The sequence below is a fragment of the Aspergillus pseudodeflectus genome (genome assembly GCF_044049435.1).
Source record: "Aspergillus pseudodeflectus strain CBS 756.74 chromosome Unknown BJX68scaffold_2, whole genome shotgun sequence".
In the NCBI taxonomy this organism is placed as follows: Eukaryota; Fungi; Ascomycota; class Eurotiomycetes; order Eurotiales; family Aspergillaceae; genus Aspergillus; species Aspergillus pseudodeflectus.
In genome coordinates this window covers 1,018,621-1,038,316 of record NW_027263778.1, presented here as the reverse complement: position 1 = coordinate 1,038,316, position 19,696 = coordinate 1,018,621, and the positions used below count along the sequence as shown (strand labels likewise).

Below are 19,696 nucleotides of genomic sequence, written 5' to 3'. Positions count from 1 at the left end.
GAGTCGCGTCTTGGATTCTCGAGAATTATGCAGGTCCACGCGCTGGCACGTGCGCGCTAGGCCTAATGAGGATATATAGCATTCCTCAGGCAGTGAATAGTACTTCGAATTTTGAACTGTAGTAGCTATGTAAAAAGGTCGATTCCGACGTCAGAGGTCACAGACAAGATCGTAGTCTGAGTCATATGGAATCCTTGTCTGTGCCAGTGGCGCTGGCTCCGACTCCGACTCTGTTCTGTCTGGCTCCGGCCTGTCCGGTTCGGTTGTACCACTCTCTGAACCATCGTCCTCTGCGGCTGTCACCGAGGAGGACCCAGCTTCTGCCGCGGGAGGGTCGGCCAGGCAATCGTCTGTCACTCGGGTCATTATAAATTGAAACAAAATGCGGCTGGAGCGCATGAAGGCCGAAGACTTACTTTGCTGATCCTGGCAGTCGCTCACAGAAAACGACGAGCCCGAGTTTGCAGCCTGATTTGCATTTGATTAGATTGCAATTTGACCATATGACAGTGATTCAGCACTCACTCTTTGGCAATTATCGAATTGGATGTTGCAGCTTGTGGTGCAGAGGAGTCAGTTTCGATCTCGATCATCGAAAAGCGGGGAAATCCAGCTTTAGATGGAGATGTGCTTGTACCTTCTCTGAGCCGCAGAATCATAATCCGCCTGTCCTCACAGGGACACTTAGCATGCTCTCAACTTGGGATAAGAGCCATGAAGAACGTACAAACGTATTCCCAGCTACAGCAAAGGGTCTCTCCGAATCGCCCGTCTTGATAACCTGCGAACCACTGCATGTCAGCCTCAACAACACATATGAACTCAACTCTGGCTAAGTTTAGGTAGACTTACCGACGGTGCAGAACTACCCAAGGTTCCCGCCTAAAGCGACCAGAGGAATCAGAACTCTGTCTATACTCACGACCACGCGAACAAGTAAACAAACAAACTTACGCGCCGATCGAGATGGGCAACCTCATACACAACGCCCATTGGATCGAATGCTAGCGCAAGAAATGCAGATGTTATCCACAGGTGTGTGAGAAGTGTTCGAAACGTCGTCATCATGTTCAGGGCTGAGGTTTCAGGATCTGCCAGCTAGTTTTCTTTCCGGTTGTGGTTGGGGCTGATTCCTTAGGAGGGGCCGTTTGACTGTTTCGTCGCTCAGTTTGAGATGGACCAGATTTCTCGCGAGGATCTGATGCGCAGTCACGATAGGCGTTGGAAACGCGACACGAAATGGGTCGAGCGATTGTCCGATTCCCTGAAGGCCCGTGCTAATAATGCCAGGGCATAAGATGGGTAATGTTGGGGGGAGACCATCCTTTCGTGCCTGAGGGGAAACAGCCACTTCCCGTTTTAGATTCCTACTAGTTACCTAGTAGTGGTAGTCCTGGGCGCTCGAGTGGCTCTATCTAATCGTCCTGTGTTGTTCTCGGGCATCTACCACGAATATAGGACTGGTTTCTGAAGATCTTGGTTGATGCTAATGTATTTCTGTCGAGATTAAATACATACGTACACTCGAATTATATGAAGACGCTTTTCCGCTGGGAAGGCCGTGTAGTGGTCAACCCAGGTTGTGGGAATGGTAATAAAAGATGGGACAGAAGATACAAAGGCTCAAAGTATTTCGGGAAAGCTCAATGCTTCCAGGGGGAATCAAAGATGGCGACCAACCATGAATGCTAAACAAAAGTGCGAGGAAGGAGTGTGGTCTTTAGTAAGGAATGACGGGCGTCTATCAGCGGGAAACGAAATGGAAACAATCTGCTGAAAGGACGTACAAGAAAACGACATGAGAGAAAATAAAGTCATCGACTGAAATAAATCGAGCAACCTCGCCTGAGCGCCAAATTGTTAATTGCGTGATAATCGTACAGACTTTACAAAGTCGAGTGTTTGTGCAAGCACCGAGAGGTCATGTACAGCTTCTCTGCCGTTACGATGCTCTCGCAAGTATAGCAAAGGAAGGTGCAGGACCTGGGGGTCAGCCGACGGCAGTCCGCTATAGTATAAACGTGCGATTCGGCTAGAAGTTGGACGCAGCATTGACGGGACCAGGGTTGTGGTACTGGTCAAGAGTAGACCTGAAGGGAGTGCCTCCAGCAGCTGGACTAGGAGCCTTCTCACGGACGCCGGAGCCAACAGCGGTACCGCTCATAAGATCAGTGACGTCGTCGTCCTGGGCATTTCGTCTTCTGGCGCGGATTCTCCATGCAACAACTCCAATGGCACCGATCAAGATGGCACCACCAACACCAACAACGACACCAATGATAATGTTCTTCTGGTTAGAAGATAGCCCAGAGTCAGAATCATCAGAAGATCCACTTAGTCCAGGAGACTCGGTGGCTTCGCTGGATCCACTGTTGGTGCTGGTGAATGTAGTGGGAACTGGGGTTCCATCGATGGTCTGGGTGGTGGTAATAGTGGTCACGGAAGGGGTAGATGTTGGTTCATCGTTGTCGTCGTTGTTGTCGGAACTGGTGCTGGTGCTGGTGCTTGTTGACTCGGCGGTAGTGGTCGTGGTGGTTGTCGGGTCCGACGTGGTAGTGGTTGACCGTGTAGTGGAAGTCTCCTCATCTGACGTGGTGGTTGATGTCGAGGTTGTTGTTGACTCATTTTCACTAGTTGTCGAGGTTTCTGTAGTCTCGGTAGTGGATGTTTCTGTAGGCTCGGAATCTGTCGTGGAGGAATCGGTTGGCGTAGGGAGGACGTCCGTGATGGTGTCTGTCAGCTGAGTGCTCTGACCGGCGACCACAGCGACGAGGGACAGGGAGTAGAGGAAGAACGAGAGACTGGCGACGCGCATTGTTGGATACTCGGTCGATGCGACGAAGAAGATGGATCAAGGATAGTCGGGGCTTCTAGAGCCAAGTGGTGAAGAGAAATAGCGTGGGATCGAGTCTGTTGCAAGCTGAGGCTGGCGCTGGCGCTGGCAAGATAGGGGAAATACGGGTGGCGAGTATCGGAGAAACGAAAGATGGTGTTATTGCTAATGGACGGAGTTTTAACGAGTGACTACTGCCTTGACGGACAACGTGGAGGCAATAATAACGGGCGAAGAAGGTTTTGAGAGGGGGGGAAGCCAGGGAAGAGGAACAAAATGACCGATGGATGGGTTCAGGTGTCTGGGTGTCAAGAGACTCAAGAGAGCGACAGCCACGGGACGAAGCCCTAGGCACCGTTCCCACTTGGGAAGTCCCTAGTAACGGTCCACGGGTGCACTATGCTCCTTTGGATGGTTTCTTTTTTCCTTTCTTTCATGGTTTTTCTTCGGTGCCTCCTTTCAGGCTTTCAGAGTACCCACAAGTTTCCAACCATTCTGTGCTGGCCTGTCTTCTTTCGAGCCAAATAATTGGTGCTTGACTATTTTGGCTTAGCTTTGGCACACCGAAACAGCATTTGGCCAATCGTGATATTAGGACTAGGTGTGGATCCTCTATAGCGCACTCACTAAGGGGCACGCCGCGTGAGACAATTCTCTCTGACTCTTGAGTCTGAGGCTGTGTCGGAGCGGCCGTCCAACTTCCATCTTGTCAGCTGCCAGAATCTCAGACCACCGCAAAGTATCAACGGCAAAGAGATACTCGTTGACTTCATCCTTAGTATTAGCCTTTTGATGCAGGGCTAGGGTTCCATGTTGTAGATAATAATCCCTTTGCGAGCCTGGCAAAAGGCCTGAGGAAGTTGATTTGTTTTCTGGTCCGATTCCCCACTCAAGGCCGAGCAACCCGGCTATTTTTAAGTATCGACCATGGAACACCCTCCTCCGTCTTTACTCCGAAGATTGCAATGTGCTCTGATTTGCTGTTTAATTTGCGATTTTATAAGTCTTGGATGGGCTCAAGCCACACTCTGCATGTCCAGAATTGAAACAGTACCTGTGTTGCTTTCCAAAAAAAGTGCAGACAGAAACCCAAAGCTAGGTTCTCTGCACAAGGGACGAGAGAGAACGCTGTTTGAAGCGGCGGTAGGGCGCCCAATGTTCCATGATGAGTCTGAATGCAAGACGGCGCATATCCTCCCAGATGGCAATGCGTTACGGAGTACATCGCAAGCCGGCTTAGCCGCCCGACGATTTTCCGGGCATCCGGAGACCTCAGTCAAACCCTCGCAAGAATGTACGTAGTATGGAATATGCCTTCGATTTTCAGGTCAAGACCGCTTTTATTCGTCTTATGAATATGGGTCCGTTTGCAAACACGGACCACTGGTGAGGCGATGATCGACAGCTGGACGCTAATCTTCGCATCCTCCAGTAGATGCCCTAACTTCCGTAATAATAAGTCATGAACGATGGATCGTGGGAGATAGCCCTATTGATCATCGCCATTCAGTGGAGTGCAAAATCTCGGAGGAGTCAGATGACTCGAATGAGACTATCAAGTCTCCTTGTGGACTTGTGAAGTACCGTCCACTCCACCTTTCGAATATGTACGGCTGGCGGATACGGAGTACTGTAGGTACTCCCTCGTGGAAGAATTTGCACATACCCTTCAACAAGGACGGAGATGCCAGACTCACCCCCCATCTCCAACAAATTTTTTGGCTAGGATCTGTCCAGTTGAGAACCCTGCACGAAGAGCAAGTCTCGACATCGTGACTAGCTGCGACCTAGAGTAAAACTTGATCGCATTTCTATCGACCAGCAGATAACCATGTCCTCACATATAATTTATACCGTCAGATCGGCTATGCTGAACGCGGGCGGGAGTTCGGGGGCAATTGGCATGGCGATTTCCGATCTAGGGAATGTATACGGAGCGATGAAGCGTGGATGCGTGGAGGGTGGCTGATTGTAATCGAGTGCGACAACGCCAATGTCAAAACTTGTCTCGTGGTTTTCCCTTTGCCTGATCCTTGAGCTCTTCCTTGAAATACTCCAAGAATTGTTTGAATCCGGGACCTAAAGTTGATTCGTATATTAGTATGATATGACCACCAGTCGCATTACAGAGTATCGAGTGTCGTGAAGAGTAACAGTCGAGCGAACATGTATCCATATTCGACGAGCCAACCTTGTGGATAGAGCAGCCATACCGTTGTTGTCCAGCTTGGTACCTCCCATTTCTTCCGGAGGTGTACCGTGTCTAAAGCGCTGCACACGACCATGGACCCTTCCTACCATGCGATGGAACGTGGGACTAGCCAGCAGCTGGCGAGAAAGTCAAGATCCGGTCCTGCGAAGAGCCGATATAGCTGTTCTTACCCTTGTTGTAAGCCAAACCTAATGTCTGTTAGTTGTGGCGTGTTCAATGACAGTTGTAAGGAAAGGATTTACATACCTCGAAGGTCCGCAACAAAAACCATTTGGGCGTCATTTTGCGGAAAGAATCGGGCACTCCTCACAAGCTTGAGAAGAACAAAGGTTGTAAAGTGGAGGATGCTAGCTACTTATTACCATCTTGCAGCCCTTCTGAGCTCATGGAGAGATGGGAGAAGAAGGGTTTGTCAGCGGGCGGCACTGGCCAATCAGGGACCCCCGCAGCCCACCCCAGCACTCCAACGTACTTCAGGTGCCAGCTAGGGTGCATGGATAGGAACCCTGAGGTAATAGTACTAGTAGACAAGGTTGTGAGTGCTATTTAAGTATCTAGGTATTGATGCAATGACCATAATCAAACATCAATATCTATCTGAAATCATTGCTTGATCACAACTTGGCGGGTATGGCAGAGTCACGGTACTACCTACTCAGCAGTGATATGCGAAACCACCTAGGTACCTACTGGTACTTGCCGTACCTGACTAGAATTGGAAAGAACAAGTGTGTTGATAAATCGAACATTTGATTCCAGAAGCACCTCAACCATCTAACCTCCTGATTAGATATTAAAAAAAAAGGGAATGTAAGAAGAGAAGTTGACCGACACCAATGAGCCGTATCCATCTGTGACGCCTGTGAAATGACCTGATATGTACCGTATGAGGTGGTGAGTGATATATACAAGGTAGGGGGAGAAAGGATCTGTAGAGAATCAAGGGAAGGGATTGAAGAAGGAAACTGAAACCATGATCCACGCATGTAATGCTTTGCCCGGCCCATCCTGAGTTGCAAGTAGAATATGAGGTGAGAAATCCGGTTATTGCCCATAATATGCCAATGATTGAAGAGAGAAATGAGAGAGATAGTTGTATAAGGCGAAATGAGGTTGAGTTAAGGTTTGAGGAGGCGATGGCTGGTGACAGCGATTTGGTGACAAGCGATACTATCAAGCCGGGACTATTTTCGAAACCCATCAACGCCCAGCGTCGGGGTTTCAACCAAGCGATCACAGGGCACACCCTCATCACGCCGCCGGGAGAAGAAGCTGTCGCATTCCGACACAATCTGTGCCCATTCCGCAAGAGCACGACCTGCATACTTGCTAGATGCAAGTTTATCATCAGCTGCAAGAGATGGAGCCTTCTTCGAGAACTCCTTAGTCTCGGCGCTAGCCTTACAAGCACGTATATTTTTATCCGAAACCAGATCCTCCTGCTTCTCGTTCTCTTCATCGGCTTCAGCCTCACTCGATTCGTCCGAGGTTGTATCGCAATCATCTTCTTTGAGCGTTGATCTCCGAAGTTGAAGGTGCAACTGAGAAGCGACAGGAAGGCTGGGACTATAAAGTCGCTTATTCTTACTGGGCCATTGCTGGCGCTCCATCCACTCTAGCGAGAATCTGAAGGTATAGGGCTGATGCGCGGTCTTTGGCCTGCATAATTCGGCAGAACCATTAGAGAGACGCCAGTTGCCATCTGTGGTTTTCTCGTTAGCCACAGGGCCATCCGAAACTGTCGTCTCCGATTCGTCAGAGCTGCTGTTGGGAGATAACTCTTCAGTGGATCTGGATGAACCAAACACAGCCTTCAAAATGTTCCAGCGTTTTTTCTGGGTCGTTGGGGCGTCAAGCAGAGCATTAGTTCTTGCGGAACTACTGTTCGATACCTGACTCGGTGCCCGTGGAGGAACGACGGTGTCAAAGGATATAAAGAGATTCGAGGGAGACATTGGATTGTCGCATCGGATAATGATTATGCGACGCCCTGGCGCCGGAGTACAGGGAGCGGAAGACAATGGCGCAGTGTGACCATTTTCTGCTCTGGTCTGGACAGCTAGATAATATTCCCAAATACGCTGCAACCGGTTGAATAAGGTTTCATATATAATGCTGTTGGGCCTATCGTTAGCACAGTACATTCAGCGATAGGGTTGTCTTCAAACTTACGAGTCAAGCGGCGATGGGTCCTCATTGAACCTACTCAATCTCCAACAAAGCAGGCGATGGAAATATGCACGCACCATGGGGCTCCAATGACTAAAATAATGATAGAACAGTGGCTCTTCAAGCAGAAAGCCAAGGCAGAGGTCAGCCTTTCTCTCTTCTGAGCTTGTCCAAGTACCCCAAACACAGAAAAGAAATGAAAACACCCGGACTTCGGTGAGTGAGTTATGGCTCTGCATCATTTGGCGGCAAGCTTCCAACCAGAACTTCCAGTCGAATAGGTCCATTTCCATGGATCTAGAGTATCGCGCAATGATTGGTATGACCTCTTCAACAAAGTCACACAACAGGAAACAGGCATTGTGATCAAACAAAGACGTTCTCTGTGCGGTTGTCTTCATAATCATGCAAAATGACTCGGCGTAAAATAGCCGCGCATGATCAGGTTCAACCGAGGACTCGGAAAGATAGTCTCGAAGCAATATAATCAAACGATTCTCGGCCATTGAACGATGACTGTTGGCTGTTCCCAGTGGCAGAGCTGATGCAGATCCGTCAGCCCCTTCAATAAAGTCGTCAAAAGTGATAGCCGCTGTGCTGTGCGATGCATCTTGCAATTGAGGCTGCGATTGCTTGTACAGAGTATCTTCCAGAACAACAAGAATCTGGGCATGAATGGGAAGCAGACCTGGGGACAAGATGCGCAAACTCTTCTCAAGATCAGATGGTATGGCGTCGGCGTACAGAAGGTGGATGTACTTGGCAAACACGTAAAAAAGATCAGTGTCTCTGCCGCACCACCGTGACACCCAAGGGCTTTGCCACTGGATTTGAGTGGTGTTCAAAGGAGCATCAGGTTTCTGACGAAGATACCGGGCCAAGGCTGTGTGGGCATGAAACGACAAGGATCGTAGAGCTGGGGGGAAGTTCAGGGCCAGTCCTTGGGTCATTGCACGGAGGCCACTGCTTTTGTCCACATGAGACTCAGTGTACACTCGCCGATAGATATTGGGTGGCACATTCCAGAGCCTGACAAGAATATCCGCAACGCCTGGACAGAAAAAGAACGCGTAGGCGCAAGCTTTACCGCAGAATGCCACCAAACTAGCGGGAGCGTGTCTCATAGACATCCTTTCCACCACAAAGGCCATCTGAGATAGCAAGTTCTGTGTGAAGATGTTCCTTATGTTATGGTGTATAGACTCTACAAGAAAGTCTGAACCAGACGACGCTTCAGAGGCCTCTGAAGTGGAGGTTTCAGAGCGCTTGAGTGGCTTTGGAAGTTGTGTATCGGGCGAGGGTATTGGAAAGGGAACTCTCCATTCGGGTCGAGACATTATGCCAACCACTGCTTCCAAGTACACTGGTCTGTCTGTACCTGAAATGGATTGGTTGTGCTTTCCATTCAGCATGTCCAGCAATCCGATCCACCACTTATTGAGTATGTTTACTCGGCGGTCAAGGTCCTCGGGCCTCAATGCTCTGAGGCTTGTAGGTGGGTGAGGACGGTTGAGAAAGGGCAGAAGTGAGGATCGAATGACATTCGCTTTCAGTGAGCTAGACTTGGTCTGGAATCTGAGAGAAACATCAGCATCACGTAGTACAACACGTATATTGTCTGATCAGCATACTTCTGAAAATCGGCTTCAAGGCCCCTGAAAACGTTCCAGAGTTCATCCTTCTTCCGAGCGGGGTCGGATCCTCCAGAGACATTTGTGGCGCTGGCGGTCGCCTTAGGCACTGGGGGTAGGACTGGCGTGGAGACATTGAATGACGCTGTAAGTCTCTCTAGTGAGCCTTTGGCTAATAGTGACCTTGGAGAAGGGCTACTTTGGGTACTCGGGCTCTCTGCGCGGCTCTGGGTCACAACGGCAACCATTGGGCGTCGAGGTCGCTTGTTCAAAATAGTTCGCTTACGAGACGGGGCGGCAGAGTCGGAACTGGGGGGTAATTCTAAGCTTCCGGAGCTCCTGGATGACGGGGTTTGCGACGACGAATCTTCTCCCTGGAGAGTCCGAAGACGCGGGGTTTTGGAGGAAGGGGAGGTAGATCGGTTTGGAGAGCTCGACATCCAGGGTTTTCGCGCGAAGCTGACGAGCCTCCCAGACATTCCACGAGTCTTGGAAGGACGTGCGACGGGGGATGGAGCCCTAGTCTGCGGGACCTTTGGAGGTTCCGGCGGCTCCGAGGGAGGTACATCGGTCGTCAGGTCCTCGGTAGAGACAGTGAATCGGGAAACAGCAACAGTGGGTTTGTCCTTAGATCGGCGAAGGGAGGTTCGCCTTAAGATATCTTTTCCAGCTGCAACATCTTCTTTTGATGGGGAGCCGGATTGCTTCTGGAATGTCAGATCGGAGAAAGTCCTTCGAAGACCTGGTGAGCCTGGTTCGGAGGTGGGAAGTTCGGTAAGGTTATTGTAGCTCGCAGCGCGGGATAATGCGTCGTTCGGGTCATCCTGATGGGCGTTGTTTGTGATCTGGGGCCCGGGAGAAGACATGGTCAGGGAATCTAAGGCTGAATGCGATGCCAACGAAGAGCGCAGCTGGAGAGGTGTAGCTCACCCCCCCGGCCGGGGGTGGACAGTAAGTGTTGTCGGCGTTTGTAGACCCAGCTCCTCCATGTAATAATGATCGCAGGCCGCTGAGATTATAGCATGTGCAGAAGGGCTCCGTCAAACCTTATCGAAGCGCAGGAAGACGACGGCGGACGGAAGACAGGTCAGGTCTGTAGGGAAAGATGGCAATACTAGAGTAGATGCAGGCGCGGCAAGTTTGCGAAGTGACTCTGTCAAATCAATAGGGTGCGGCGGTCGACAGGAAACAGCGAGGGGCTCAAGTCGAAACCTGGGGAAATGAAACGCCGTGCTGGGATCGCAACTCGTTGCAGGCTAGGGACGGAGAAGGTTAGCTGGATGAAGGTAGGAGGCGCGCGGTTGATCGACGGTGGAGGAGCGATCGATTGATTAAATTGGCAGAGAGGTTGTGAGACTGGATGGAGAACTCTTCTTTATCCCCTCCCCCTTTCCATTGAAGGCCAAAATCAAAGATCAAACGAGTGAAATGAAAGGGAGAGTGAGGATGAGAGTGTTGGAAGGCCACAAACAGCGAAACTTAGGGAGAGACGTGGAGGCTGTAATACCAGTACTTTACTTACCGGACCCCGGGCCGTTCGTTGCAAACACTTCCCCTCAATTGCCAATATGCGAGTATTTCGGAAAAAATGGCAGGGTCTATCTTCGCAGGAGTGTCTGAGATCTGAAAGAATCACCAAGCTGCGGGCGGAGTTGCGGATTATACATGGGTATCTTGTCCTCCTTCAGCTTCGGAGCCTTGTGAGGGCTGTGAAGGACACCGCCACCGGCTCCGACTCAACCCAAACAAACGCCATCAAACTCAACATTTCTACTCCGTATAAAGCATTAATGATCATGTACTTCTCAATCTCATTATTGGGTCTTATCCATTACGGCAACAGCGTCAATTCAATAGTCAGCTGCTATTAGTACTACTAGTTCCATCGCCGTACTGTCCTGTACTAGACAGTAGTACCACCCACGGAGTTGCGAGGTTGAAACTCGACGAGAATAGAGTCAAGTCTCGAGATTCGAGTATGTGAGCGCAAGCTCAGCTGCAAGGGCCATAATAGTAACGGTATTTTCCTTCTCCCGTTGCGAGCGCAACCACTTAGCCTGCAAACTCTACGAGAAGGTTACAGTCGTTCGAGCTGGAATCGTCCTTCTACCTCCACACCGGTATGGACTGTCATCTTGCTGTCAGAACAGAAGCCCAGCTTGCGCCATTTCTGACCCATCACACGTCTTATCGAGAGACTATTCACAAGCCCAGCTCTTCAGCACACTTTACCCCAATGGCAAAGCCCTTTCCGAGAATGTTGCACGGCCTCACGGGTGCATGACCACAACTAGTCTGTTGTGAACCGGGCGACCAGCAACATTCCACCACCTCAATCGTACAAACTTCCAACGCTCTTGATGAATTTGATCAACCTGACCAGCAAGCAGTGCTTGACACTCTGGATTTTGACGGCGCTTGCCTTAAATTTCCTCTTGGCTCGCTTTAATTATCCCTATTCAAATCCTCTTTGGTCAGCCTGCCATGCACCGCATCGGTTGCCGATGGACCCAACATAACCATCGACTAGATATGCATCGTCGTGCAGAGAAGGCGGAGTGAGGATTCCTACGTATCCGAGACACTCGCCTACGAAGCAAAACTAGGGAGTCTAGCGGTCTCGAGATGTCAGGTTTACTTTGGCCATAGCCGCTATCGTTGTAGTAGAGCTCCCTATGTCTGTTCAATGCCGGCGTTTCCTACGGCCGGTGTGACGCTTCGCTTTTCTCCCTTGTTCTTGATTGTCAGCCAAGAATTTGAGGTTACGGATTTTCGCCTTCAGCAGCGCGATGGCTGTTACGGGTTGCACAGCCAAGTTATTACTACTACGCAAGTGGGACCATACACGGACATACAATACTATCAGACTTGTTGGGGTCTCCAAGCAAGCCTATCCTTATGTCAATGGTTGTTTAGAACATCTTCTCATCACAGATGCTATCAATTTTCACCCCAGTCGCTACACCATGTAGCTCCAAGGTATGAGTACGAGCAACGGTTTCTTACTATGCTTTGGAGCGATGTGGATTGACAACACAAGGAAAATTCATATGCCTCAAGTGGGCTTAATTTACAAAGTTTGTTCAGAACTCAACAGAGGGAGATATCGCAGAGTCCCGGCCCATTGTCTATCGGCCCCGTCTTTATGGACCTTGGTTTTCTAATCAATAACCTAGTGAGCAGCGGGAGTCTCTTCCTCTTCCTCCTCAAACCAGCTCTCCTCAACGGGGGCCGCCTCGCCGCTAGCAGCCTGGCCCTCAACCTCAACTTCCTGGGTCTCGTAGGAGCTCAATTCATTGGCAAGGCTCGCCTCTTCGGGGGACTTGGGAGCAGCGGGAGCGCTGAACTTCTGGACGTGGGCCTCAGCATCGCCGGGCTTGACGGGGGTAGGCTTGTAGGCACGGAGTTCACGGAGGTAGAGTTCCTGGACAGGGTCGGCTGTAGAATGTTAGAGTTTGTCGTGTCGTATGAAAGCTCCACGGCGGCAGCGAATAAAATCATTGGAGATAGAAGGGCTTGCTGAGCAGTATAGTAGAAGGCTACGTACCGCGACGGACAGCAGAAGTCAGGAAGGTGCGGCGAGCGACAGAGGGGATCTGTTGCCGAGAGACGCGGGTGAAGAGGGAGCGCTGCGAAAGGGGTTAGGCACGACGACTGGATTGCGAAAGCGGGGCATGTCAATTGACATATACTTACCGAAGCCCTGAGAGACTGAGACATCATCGTGGCGGGATGTGAGATGAGAGGACTCGAGGATAGAATCTGCGAGGCAGGAATGATTTCGTCCGTGAAGCCGAAGGTGGAAGTCAAGGTTGGACGTTTGTTCGGGAGTCTTCGGCTTGGCGCATGACTCAGCGAAGGCGGGCTGCGGCTCTCAAGAGTGACGCTGGAACCTCACCTTCAGCTTTCTTTCTCATTCTCTTCTCCAACCCCTCCTTCGCCGCCAGCCCGCTGCTTCGCACGGCCTATCCTGACTTGAAACTCGACTTCGACACTGCTTCGCTGCTTTCGTCTCTGCACGACCTTGCTCGCAGCGGTTTGTCCCATTCTGTGACCCTTTTCCGTGAGATATCGCTCACGGAGACCTTGACTGGTTTTTCGCGGTCGGGAAAGTCTAGTTTCAGGGCTTCAAAGGTCTTGGGGGTTGACTTTGGAGATTTTCTTTTGTCTTCTCCCCTTGTTAACGTGCTTTTCTCTGGTTCCTGGAATCAGCATCCAATCCAGAAAGGTAAAGCCTCACTTGAAAGAACCTGATACCCTACCCCTTTTCATCCCTTTGAGCCTACAGGGTGAGAAAGATGTTCTTTCAAGTGGCAACATGACTCTAGATAATGGTTTCTAATGGTGTAACCTTTGATCGGGGCGTTGTTTCTCTACTTTCTACCAGATTCATTGTCTTCGTATCGCTTGGGGCTCTGCGCTGACATGACCAATAAAGGCAGTGACGCAGAGACGTGACTTGAGATACAAGTCCTCGATATTTGCGCCGCTGCTACCATCTCGTTCCTTTCTACCGTCAAGCAACGAGGTTTTATCCCGACCTCTTATTGGCGCAATACAACCGGCAATCTGTATTCGCCACTGTTCATTCGTTTCTGTGTTCGAAAACATAAGCTCTTGGTTCGAAACTCAAATACCGGAAAACAACCCCGCAAAGACACGAAGGCGACAGGATCGTTCAAGAAAATGGCCGCCATCTCCCCTTCGGCCCGGCAAGATAATGCACCATGGAGGAAAAACCTCTCAGCACATGTCATTTGTCCTGAGTGTAAAGAGGTCCCGCCAAATCTGGAATTTCCAGGCTCCCACGAGACAGTCTGCGGCTCCTGCGGTCTAGTTCTTGCAGATCGCGAAATCGATATGCACTCAGAGTGGCGAACTTTCTCCAACGATGATCAGAACAACGATGATCCTTCCCGTGTCGGAGACGCCATGAACCCGTTGTTGAATGGCGATCAACTTGAGACCCAAATCGCCAGTGGCGGTTCTGGCCGAGCCCGTGATCTTTACCGTGCGCAAAACAAACAATCCAGCGAGAAGGCAAACAAGTCTCTTCTTGCTGCTTATAAGGAGATTGGTGCCCTTTGTGATGGATTCGGAATTCAGAAGAATGTGGCCGACACTGCAAAATATCTTTTCAAGATAGTCGACGACGCAAAGGCTTTCAAGGGCAAGTCTCAGGATGTAATTATTGCCGGGTGTATTTTCATCGCTTGCCGCCAATGCAAAGTTCCACGTACTTTCACCGAGATCTTTGCTGTCACCAAAGTCACAAGAAAGGAAATTGGGCGCATTTACAAGGCTCTAGAGAAGTTTTTCACCGCTCAGAACCTGGAACGTGTCAATGCAGTCGTCTCAAGCGGCGGTGTTCCAGATCCCAATGACACGTACACGGCAACAACTTCAACCAAGCCCAGCGACCTGTGCAATCGTTTCTGCAATCTGCTCGACCTACCGTATCAAGTTACAAGCGTCTCAGTGGCACTATCGGACCGTGTCACCACAGAGGGCAATCTTGCTGGACGCTCTCCTCTTTCGATCGTTGCTGCATGCATCTATATGGCATCGTATCTGATGGGTCATCCCAAGTCGGCAAAGGAAATCTCCCAAGTCGCCCATGTGAGTGACGGTACCATTCGAGGCGCCTACAAGCAACTTTATGGTGACAGGGAGCGCTTGGTTGATCAAGAGTGGATTAAAGATGGGAAGGGCGACCTGAAAAACTTGCCCCCCAGTTAGATCTCTCCGTCTTGATCATTTCGATAATCAATCAGTCCTCTTACAATTTCAGAATCACCAGCCTTTATTCGTTTAGTTAGACTATGATCTGCGGGGCAATCCTCATTATATACCCAAACACCCAAACACAAGAATACATAAACTCAGGGCTGCCGTCCTACCTGTAGCCGGCGTTATGCACTTTTCAACATGAAATCACGCTTGTTACCCCCTTTTCTTGACTGGCTTCTTAGGAAACAAATTGCCGAGATCATTTGCAAGATGCACAAGTTACTTTCCTAATCATTCCGAGTTGACTAAATGAGTGTCATAATCTAAAAAGGCCTTTCATAAATGCCTGAGTCTTGCACGACCCTGCCCGGCTTATATCGACCGTATATCTAGTGCTCGAACCTTGCATCACTCATAGGTGGGGTGAAGAATTCCTTCAGTTCGATGCCAAGCGTTGTTGATGACCAATATATATACTTTCAGAAATGGAGAAACAGATTTTGCTTTTGTGATTAAAGAGGTACAGCTGAAATAAAATGACAGTCATATACCATGTGTATTTGTGGCTCTAATCTGTTAACAAGGCCAGCTCTCGGTAAGGAGGGCCCAGGCAGATAGCATCATAATTCAGATCAAAGAAAGTCATAACAAGCAAAGCTAGTTGGTAAGGTTACTTTGCGGTGGTAGTGCTTCGGCTGAGAAACGCTGAAGCATTATGGCCCAAGTATAGGCATAATGTGGCGAACAAGAGAAACAGGTACAACAGACAATAAAATCCGTATGCAGAGAATGTGACAGATGCAAAACGGCCAAACTGATATGAGCTAAATCAGTCACCGTCCGACGCTCTCTTGCCGTCCGCGGAGGCTGACAACGCTTCGGCGACATTATCGACCTTATCTGATACAGCAGACGGCAGGTCAACAGGCTCTTCGGCTGGTTTGGCCTGAAGCGCAGTGGGTGGTTCATCTATGGCAGGCTCCATCTTTTCAGTTTCTGGTTCAGGTTCAGGGGTTTTGGATTCAAGGACTTCCTCCTTTTGTGGCTGTCTCTGCGGATCGACAGAATCCCCCGTCATGTTCCGAGCCAGGGGAGGTGCCATTGAATTGTTCCACGCTGAGGGCTCTGGCGCGGTTGTGCTGACCTGATCACCTTTGTTCCCGTCACCCACTACTAGGTTGCCGTCCTCACGGACCTGCCAGACGTTCCAAGTCTCCGTAATCTTGATCTCTGGAATCGTCGGCAATCGGCTGCTGGAGTTGTCGACAGCAGGCTTTCTCCGTGCGGGTCCACGAGCGCGTCCCTTGCGAGCATCACTTAACGGTCCCTTCTCCGCTGGCTCTTCTTTCTTCTCTTGCGGCTTGGGGGGCACTTGTGGGCCAAGCTGCAGGCGCGAGTTCAAGTCGGAGAGGAAGCCTGCTTTCAAAGATGCGATTTTACCTCCACCTGGGCGAGCTGGAACGGCAGGCTTGGGCTTGCTTGATACGTCGTGGGCTTCCTCACCACGGGAGATGCGGTTGGCCGGCCGCGAGGGAATTTGAGGTTTGGGTCTATCGGGAATGACGGGAGGCTGTCGCTTCTCGATAGGCGAAGTTGGTTTCGTTGACGCATCCACCTGAGGAGGCTGTCGCTTCTCAGGCCGGCGAGGAAGGGTAGGTTTTGATGGTACATCCGGACTTGTGGCTTGCTTCTCATCCGACGGCTCTATCGTTGTTACTAAAGTCTGACTTTCCGGTGCGTCCTCCCAGATATCCCGACTAGGAAACCTCTGTTTTGCGACACCTGGGCGTGAAACTTTCTCATCTGCCTCTTCTGTATTCAAAATCCGTTGGGCAACTTGATGGCTGTCGATACTCGCTGATTGGTTCTTGCGGGCCGCCTCTTGTTCCGGGGTCTCAAAGCGGTCTTCCTTGGGAATGTCGGGCGTGGAAACAGTGGCATGAAGCTGGAGGCTGTTGGGTGAATCTTCCCAGATATCCTCACTGGGGAAACGGTGCTTGAGCGCGTCAGGGCGCGTTTTGAAGCGTTCTGCTGTAGTCATGGGCTTGTTCTCTTTCGAGTCATCTTCCGGGAACAACGGCTCGTACTCTTCGACATCTTCCAGAGGCGCGTGAATATCTTCACGTTCCTCTCTCGAATTATACCTAGCAAGCGCAGAGGTACTGCCACGACGGCTAGCTCTACTATTCGAACGGCTCTCGTTGACACTTGGAGTCCGACTTCGGCCTTCATAGTCCATACTTTCTCTTCGGCTGAAGGTTGGAGAAACCGCGGCATGCTGAAAGGCGGATTCGGGACGGACCTCATCAGCAGCCAGAATTGGCTCATCTTCGTCTTCTTCTCCGTTGGCCCTGTTGGCAAATTCTTCGGGGTCTGGTGTCTGAGCAAATCCGTCGGGGTGGTGGAGATGGTGATAAGGTTCATCGATGTGGATCACCGAGGGCTTTTCGCTTGTTTTACCTTGCTCTCGTGCTTCGGTAGCAGCTATACTTGCGTTACGCAGCGGCGACTCAACAATTGGGCGTGTATCATTCTTCGAGTCTGGTGGCGGGGAAGCAAGGCGATGGCTGTATTCGTCAGAAGCGAGGTAACCGACCTCCTCTTCTGGTGTCCCTGTTACAGCAGGGGATGTTCCTTGGATTATATTAGAAGAGGTTTCCCTCTACAAGAAGCAGTTTTCACGCGTTGGCAGACTCACCTAGTCCTGAGCCAGTGACAGCGGAACCGCGAACAATCTTGTTCAAATCATCGCTACTCAACGCCCAATCCGGGCGGGGTGTGCCAACGCCGGAGCCGTAATGACCTTGCTCCTCCTTGACGTATTCATCTGGGTGTTTTTCATACCAAGCTTTCTCGAACTTGTCATTGGCAGGCACTCCATGCCCGTGAAGGCCGTAGCTACCGGGTGGCAGCGAATTCTCGCGGCCACTACGGCTGCGGTTATGGCCACGACCAGGGCGCTGACTGGGTTGCTCCAGATAAGGGCTCGGAGAGGGAGCTTGTACATCGCCTGCATTAGCCAGCATTGGAACCCTCTGGCCAATCTCAGGAATACCATGTTCCTCATCATGTATGGAGCGAGGGCGGTCAAAAGACGTGGTTGATGATGCTGCGCGGGATCCCTGGGCAGAGTAGATGGAGCGGGTAGGTCTTTCGAGTACTTCATCTTGCTCAGGTGAGCCTATCGTGCCAAAGCCTGCAGCTGCAGCCTGATTAGAATCTGTGCGAGTGACTGCCTGCACTTTGGCCTTAGCGCTGGATGTAGGAAGCGAGGGACGCGGCGCATGAAGTTTGAGATCGCTGGCCACGTTGCGGGTCTCCGTAGGAGCTGGCTGATGGCTGTCGGGGCCATTGCCCACGTGCAGATCCTGGTATTCGATCCCTTCTTCACCAAGCGATGGAATTGTCACGCTGGGGGGTCGGGGAGGCAAATCGTTCGAGACAGTACGAGAGAGGTTCGAGCCGTTCGGGGGCTCGTTCAGCGGGGAGGGCGTATAGTTGGGGCTGAAGGGAGACACGGAGCGCTCAAAGCGACGTGTAGGGCGAGGAGGGACTTTTGGCATGTCTGTCGTAGCACCTTTCTCGAGGGGTGACCTTGACGGTCGAGGTGGGATAGCGGGCCCCGTTTGTGTTGTCATGATGAGTATATGTATCTTTTGAAGCAGTCAATCGGAGCTCTAGAGGCCAAGTTGATTGACGGTTAGCACTCGGTCTCAGCACTCTCCAGGGAAACGCATAGGCAAATTTGCACAGCAGTTTCAGCGTCGCAGCAACAATTACGAGCGCAGGCTTTCAGATTGTGCATCCCATCGATCTTCCAGCAGATGTTCACTGCAAGGTGGTTTCAGGGGAGGGCGCCCCGAATGCAGACAGGCAGGCCAGGATCAGCTCCTGATAAGATAAAAGGAAGCCAATAGCATTCTCGATCTTACAGATCAATCGCTGAAGACGGCCACAGCATTCCTCCAAGGTCTGAAAATGCTCAAGAAGGGATATGAAGCGGGCATGAAAGGGACAGTTAGGTTGGCGCTCACCAGTGAAGTAAAAATAACAGACTGGAGAAGGTTCAAGTTGTGACGATAGCTATGCCAGTGTCAGGCAAGGAAATAGACAGCTCTTCTGGCCTGGTAAAGCGTCAACGTGGAATGGGCGAATTGAACGTAGGGGAAAGTGTATAATTGACAGCTGGAATAAAATGAAGAAGCAGAAGCAGACAGCACGGGGAGGAGCAGCAGCAGATGATGTATGACTTTGAATGACTGTTCTCCAGAAAGAATAATACCGCGCGAAAGAACTACTGGTGGCCATAAACCCCGCCTAACCGCTTTCTTCCTGCCACAGCCCACTGCCCCATCGCGTGACGTGCTCTGACGCCATTCCAGGGCATTCTCCATGGTCTGGAAACCGTATGGTGACTGTAATCTGGCTGTGAGCCAACAAGAGGCGCTCGTTGCAATTACAGAGTTTTTCAAGTTTTCCGTTCTTATACTGAGCTGAAGGACTGCAATTATACGCCTTGGACTTCAAGACGAACATGATATGCTGTACTCCTGGATCTCGAAGATATCTTAAACAGCTGGGATGTATTGTGACAAGGGTCTGACTACTAAAGCAGTATACAGTATAGTCACCAATGGTTTGATAAGCCTGGTTACCCCAGACGGATGAGAGCTTGCTCCGAATTTGCGGTTGCCAATTTTTTTGTTTTTTTCCTTATTTCTTCCAGCTTTTCGAGCTGAGGCATTTTCAAGACCCGCGTGCATTAGCCTGTACGCGCTCCATCCAAGTTCCCCAGGTACCTCAAGGCTCAAAGTTTATGTGAGATATGGCCATTGTTATTAGTTTCCCAGTCACAACCTCAGGGGTCCGATTGTCGAGAAGATCAAGGCTCGGATCAGAGATAAGTATACAATTACTTATAACGATACTTGGTCTGCTTGATACCAAAAGCCTATCAAGTTATCAAAGTCTTTGGTTATAGGACTTCCCTTTGTCCTCGGCCCCATCATTGATATGCCCAGGCTAGACCCGGCCCGGCTGTAAGCATTTTCCTCACTCGCCCAACAACAGGTCAGAGAATGAAAATCAAAAGTCTCTCATGCTTCTTCAGGCTCTCAATCT

General features: G+C 50.6%; 8 protein-coding genes across 8 annotated transcripts; 2 read left to right on the top strand and 6 right to left on the bottom strand.

Annotated features, from left to right (window-relative positions):
- BJX68DRAFT_84816 (uncharacterized protein) lies at positions 1 to 1,345 on the bottom strand. The gene is made up of 7 exons (XM_071049865.1): positions 955 to 1,345; positions 853 to 882; positions 728 to 781; positions 638 to 666; positions 526 to 556; positions 417 to 468; positions 1 to 350 (listed from the first exon to the last, which is right to left on the bottom strand). Exons 1-7 carry the CDS (start codon positions 1,066 to 1,068, stop codon positions 151 to 153), a joined length of 510 nt encoding a protein of 169 aa, XP_070905114.1. The 5' UTR covers positions 1,069 to 1,345; the 3' UTR covers positions 1 to 150.
- A 560-nt stretch (positions 1,346 to 1,905) lies between these two features.
- midA (putative cell wall protein) lies at positions 1,906 to 2,968 on the bottom strand. The gene has a single exon (XM_071049873.1). It carries the CDS (start codon positions 2,813 to 2,815, stop codon positions 2,033 to 2,035), a length of 783 nt encoding a protein of 260 aa, XP_070905113.1. The 5' UTR covers positions 2,816 to 2,968; the 3' UTR covers positions 1,906 to 2,032.
- Positions 2,969 to 3,606: 638 nt separating this feature from the next.
- Positions 3,607 to 4,863, top strand: BJX68DRAFT_85249 (uncharacterized protein). Its single transcript, XM_071049874.1, has 2 exons — positions 3,607 to 4,127; positions 4,266 to 4,863. The coding sequence occupies exons 1-2, from the start codon at positions 3,761 to 3,763 to the stop codon at positions 4,607 to 4,609; spliced, it is 711 nt and encodes a 236-aa protein (XP_070905112.1). The 5' UTR covers positions 3,607 to 3,760; the 3' UTR covers positions 4,610 to 4,863.
- BJX68DRAFT_84927 (uncharacterized protein) lies at positions 4,618 to 5,582 on the bottom strand. The gene is made up of 4 exons (XM_071049868.1): positions 5,292 to 5,582; positions 5,216 to 5,233; positions 5,025 to 5,161; positions 4,618 to 4,912 (listed from the first exon to the last, which is right to left on the bottom strand). The coding sequence occupies exons 1-4, from the start codon at positions 5,325 to 5,327 to the stop codon at positions 4,699 to 4,701; spliced, it is 405 nt and encodes a 134-aa protein (XP_070905111.1). The 5' UTR covers positions 5,328 to 5,582; the 3' UTR covers positions 4,618 to 4,698.
- Positions 5,583 to 5,912: 330 nt separating this feature from the next.
- On the bottom strand, positions 5,913 to 10,062 carry BJX68DRAFT_85172 (DUF1765 domain-containing protein). The gene is made up of 3 exons (XM_071049872.1): positions 8,846 to 10,062; positions 7,218 to 8,789; positions 5,913 to 7,160 (listed from the first exon to the last, which is right to left on the bottom strand). The coding sequence occupies exons 1-3, from the start codon at positions 9,709 to 9,711 to the stop codon at positions 6,230 to 6,232; spliced, it is 3,369 nt and encodes a 1,122-aa protein (XP_070905110.1). The 5' UTR covers positions 9,712 to 10,062; the 3' UTR covers positions 5,913 to 6,229.
- Positions 10,063 to 11,872: 1,810 nt separating this feature from the next.
- BJX68DRAFT_225144 (ATP synthase subunit H) lies at positions 11,873 to 12,717 on the bottom strand. Its single transcript, XM_071038358.1, has 3 exons — positions 12,542 to 12,717; positions 12,393 to 12,474; positions 11,873 to 12,283 (listed from the first exon to the last, which is right to left on the bottom strand). The coding sequence occupies exons 1-3, from the start codon at positions 12,566 to 12,568 to the stop codon at positions 12,018 to 12,020; spliced, it is 375 nt and encodes a 124-aa protein (XP_070905109.1). The 5' UTR covers positions 12,569 to 12,717; the 3' UTR covers positions 11,873 to 12,017.
- Positions 12,718 to 13,531: 814 nt separating this feature from the next.
- On the top strand, positions 13,532 to 14,584 carry BJX68DRAFT_261361 (transcription factor SUA7; the record flags this gene model as incomplete). Its single annotated transcript, XM_071044134.1, has 1 exon — positions 13,532 to 14,584. One exon carries the CDS (start codon positions 13,532 to 13,534, stop codon positions 14,582 to 14,584), a length of 1,053 nt encoding a protein of 350 aa, XP_070905108.1.
- A 450-nt stretch (positions 14,585 to 15,034) lies between these two features.
- Positions 15,035 to 18,435, bottom strand: BJX68DRAFT_84718 (Aim21 family protein). Its single transcript, XM_071049864.1, has 3 exons — positions 17,274 to 18,435; positions 15,720 to 17,209; positions 15,035 to 15,554 (listed from the first exon to the last, which is right to left on the bottom strand). Exons 1-3 carry the CDS (start codon positions 18,211 to 18,213, stop codon positions 15,405 to 15,407), a joined length of 2,580 nt encoding a protein of 859 aa, XP_070905107.1. The 5' UTR covers positions 18,214 to 18,435; the 3' UTR covers positions 15,035 to 15,404.
- Between the last annotated feature and the right edge of the window lie 1,261 nt (positions 18,436 to 19,696).

Excerpts from the sequence above, each read along its gene's own strand:
- BJX68DRAFT_84816 (XM_071049865.1), bottom strand. The coding sequence starts at position 1,068 with ATGATGACGACGTTTCGAACACTTCTCACACACCTGTGGATAACATCT. Across the intron at positions 469-525 it reads AATTCGATAATTGCCAAAGA|GCTGCAAACTCGGGCTCGTC; the intron begins GTGAGTGCTGAA and ends AATGCAAATCAG. Across the intron at positions 351-416 it reads CGACTGCCAGGATCAGCAAA|ACGATTGCCTGGCCGACCCT; the intron begins GTAAGTCTTCGG and ends CCCGAGTGACAG.
- midA (XM_071049873.1), bottom strand. The coding sequence starts at position 2,815 with ATGCGCGTCGCCAGTCTCTCGTTCTTCCTCTACTCCCTGTCCCTCGTC.
- BJX68DRAFT_85249 (XM_071049874.1), top strand. The coding sequence starts at position 3,761 with ATGGAACACCCTCCTCCGTCTTTACTCCGAAGATTGCAATGTGCTCTG. Across the intron at positions 4,128-4,265 it reads AGTCAAACCCTCGCAAGAAT|TAGATGCCCTAACTTCCGTA; the intron begins GTACGTAGTATG and ends CGCATCCTCCAG.
- BJX68DRAFT_84927 (XM_071049868.1), bottom strand. The coding sequence starts at position 5,327 with ATGACGCCCAAATGGTTTTTGTTGCGGACCTTCGAG. Across the intron at positions 4,913-5,024 it reads ATGGCTGCTCTATCCACAAG|GTCCCGGATTCAAACAATTC; the intron begins GTTGGCTCGTCG and ends AATCAACTTTAG.
- BJX68DRAFT_85172 (XM_071049872.1), bottom strand. The coding sequence starts at position 9,711 with ATGTCTTCTCCCGGGCCCCAGATCACAAACAACGCCCATCAGGATGAC. Across the intron at positions 8,790-8,845 it reads CTTGAAGCCGATTTTCAGAA|ATTCCAGACCAAGTCTAGCT; the intron begins GTATGCTGATCA and ends TGTTTCTCTCAG. Across the intron at positions 7,161-7,217 it reads GACCCATCGCCGCTTGACTC|CATTATATATGAAACCTTAT; the intron begins GTAAGTTTGAAG and ends TAGGCCCAACAG.
- BJX68DRAFT_225144 (XM_071038358.1), bottom strand. The coding sequence starts at position 12,568 with ATGATGTCTCAGTCTCTCAGGGCTTCG. Across the intron at positions 12,475-12,541 it reads CTCAGTCTCTCAGGGCTTCG|CGCTCCCTCTTCACCCGCGT; the intron begins GTAAGTATATGT and ends CCCCTTTCGCAG. Across the intron at positions 12,284-12,392 it reads GACTTCTGCTGTCCGTCGCG|CCGACCCTGTCCAGGAACTC; the intron begins GTACGTAGCCTT and ends AACATTCTACAG.
- BJX68DRAFT_84718 (XM_071049864.1), bottom strand. The coding sequence starts at position 18,213 with ATGACAACACAAACGGGGCCCGCTATCCCACCTCGACCGTCAAGGTCA. Across the intron at positions 17,210-17,273 it reads TGTCACTGGCTCAGGACTAG|GAACATCCCCTGCTGTAACA; the intron begins GTGAGTCTGCCA and ends ATATAATCCAAG. Across the intron at positions 15,555-15,719 it reads ACGGGAACAAAGGTGATCAG|CCTGCCATAGATGAACCACC; the intron begins GTCAGCACAACC and ends GAAAAGATGGAG.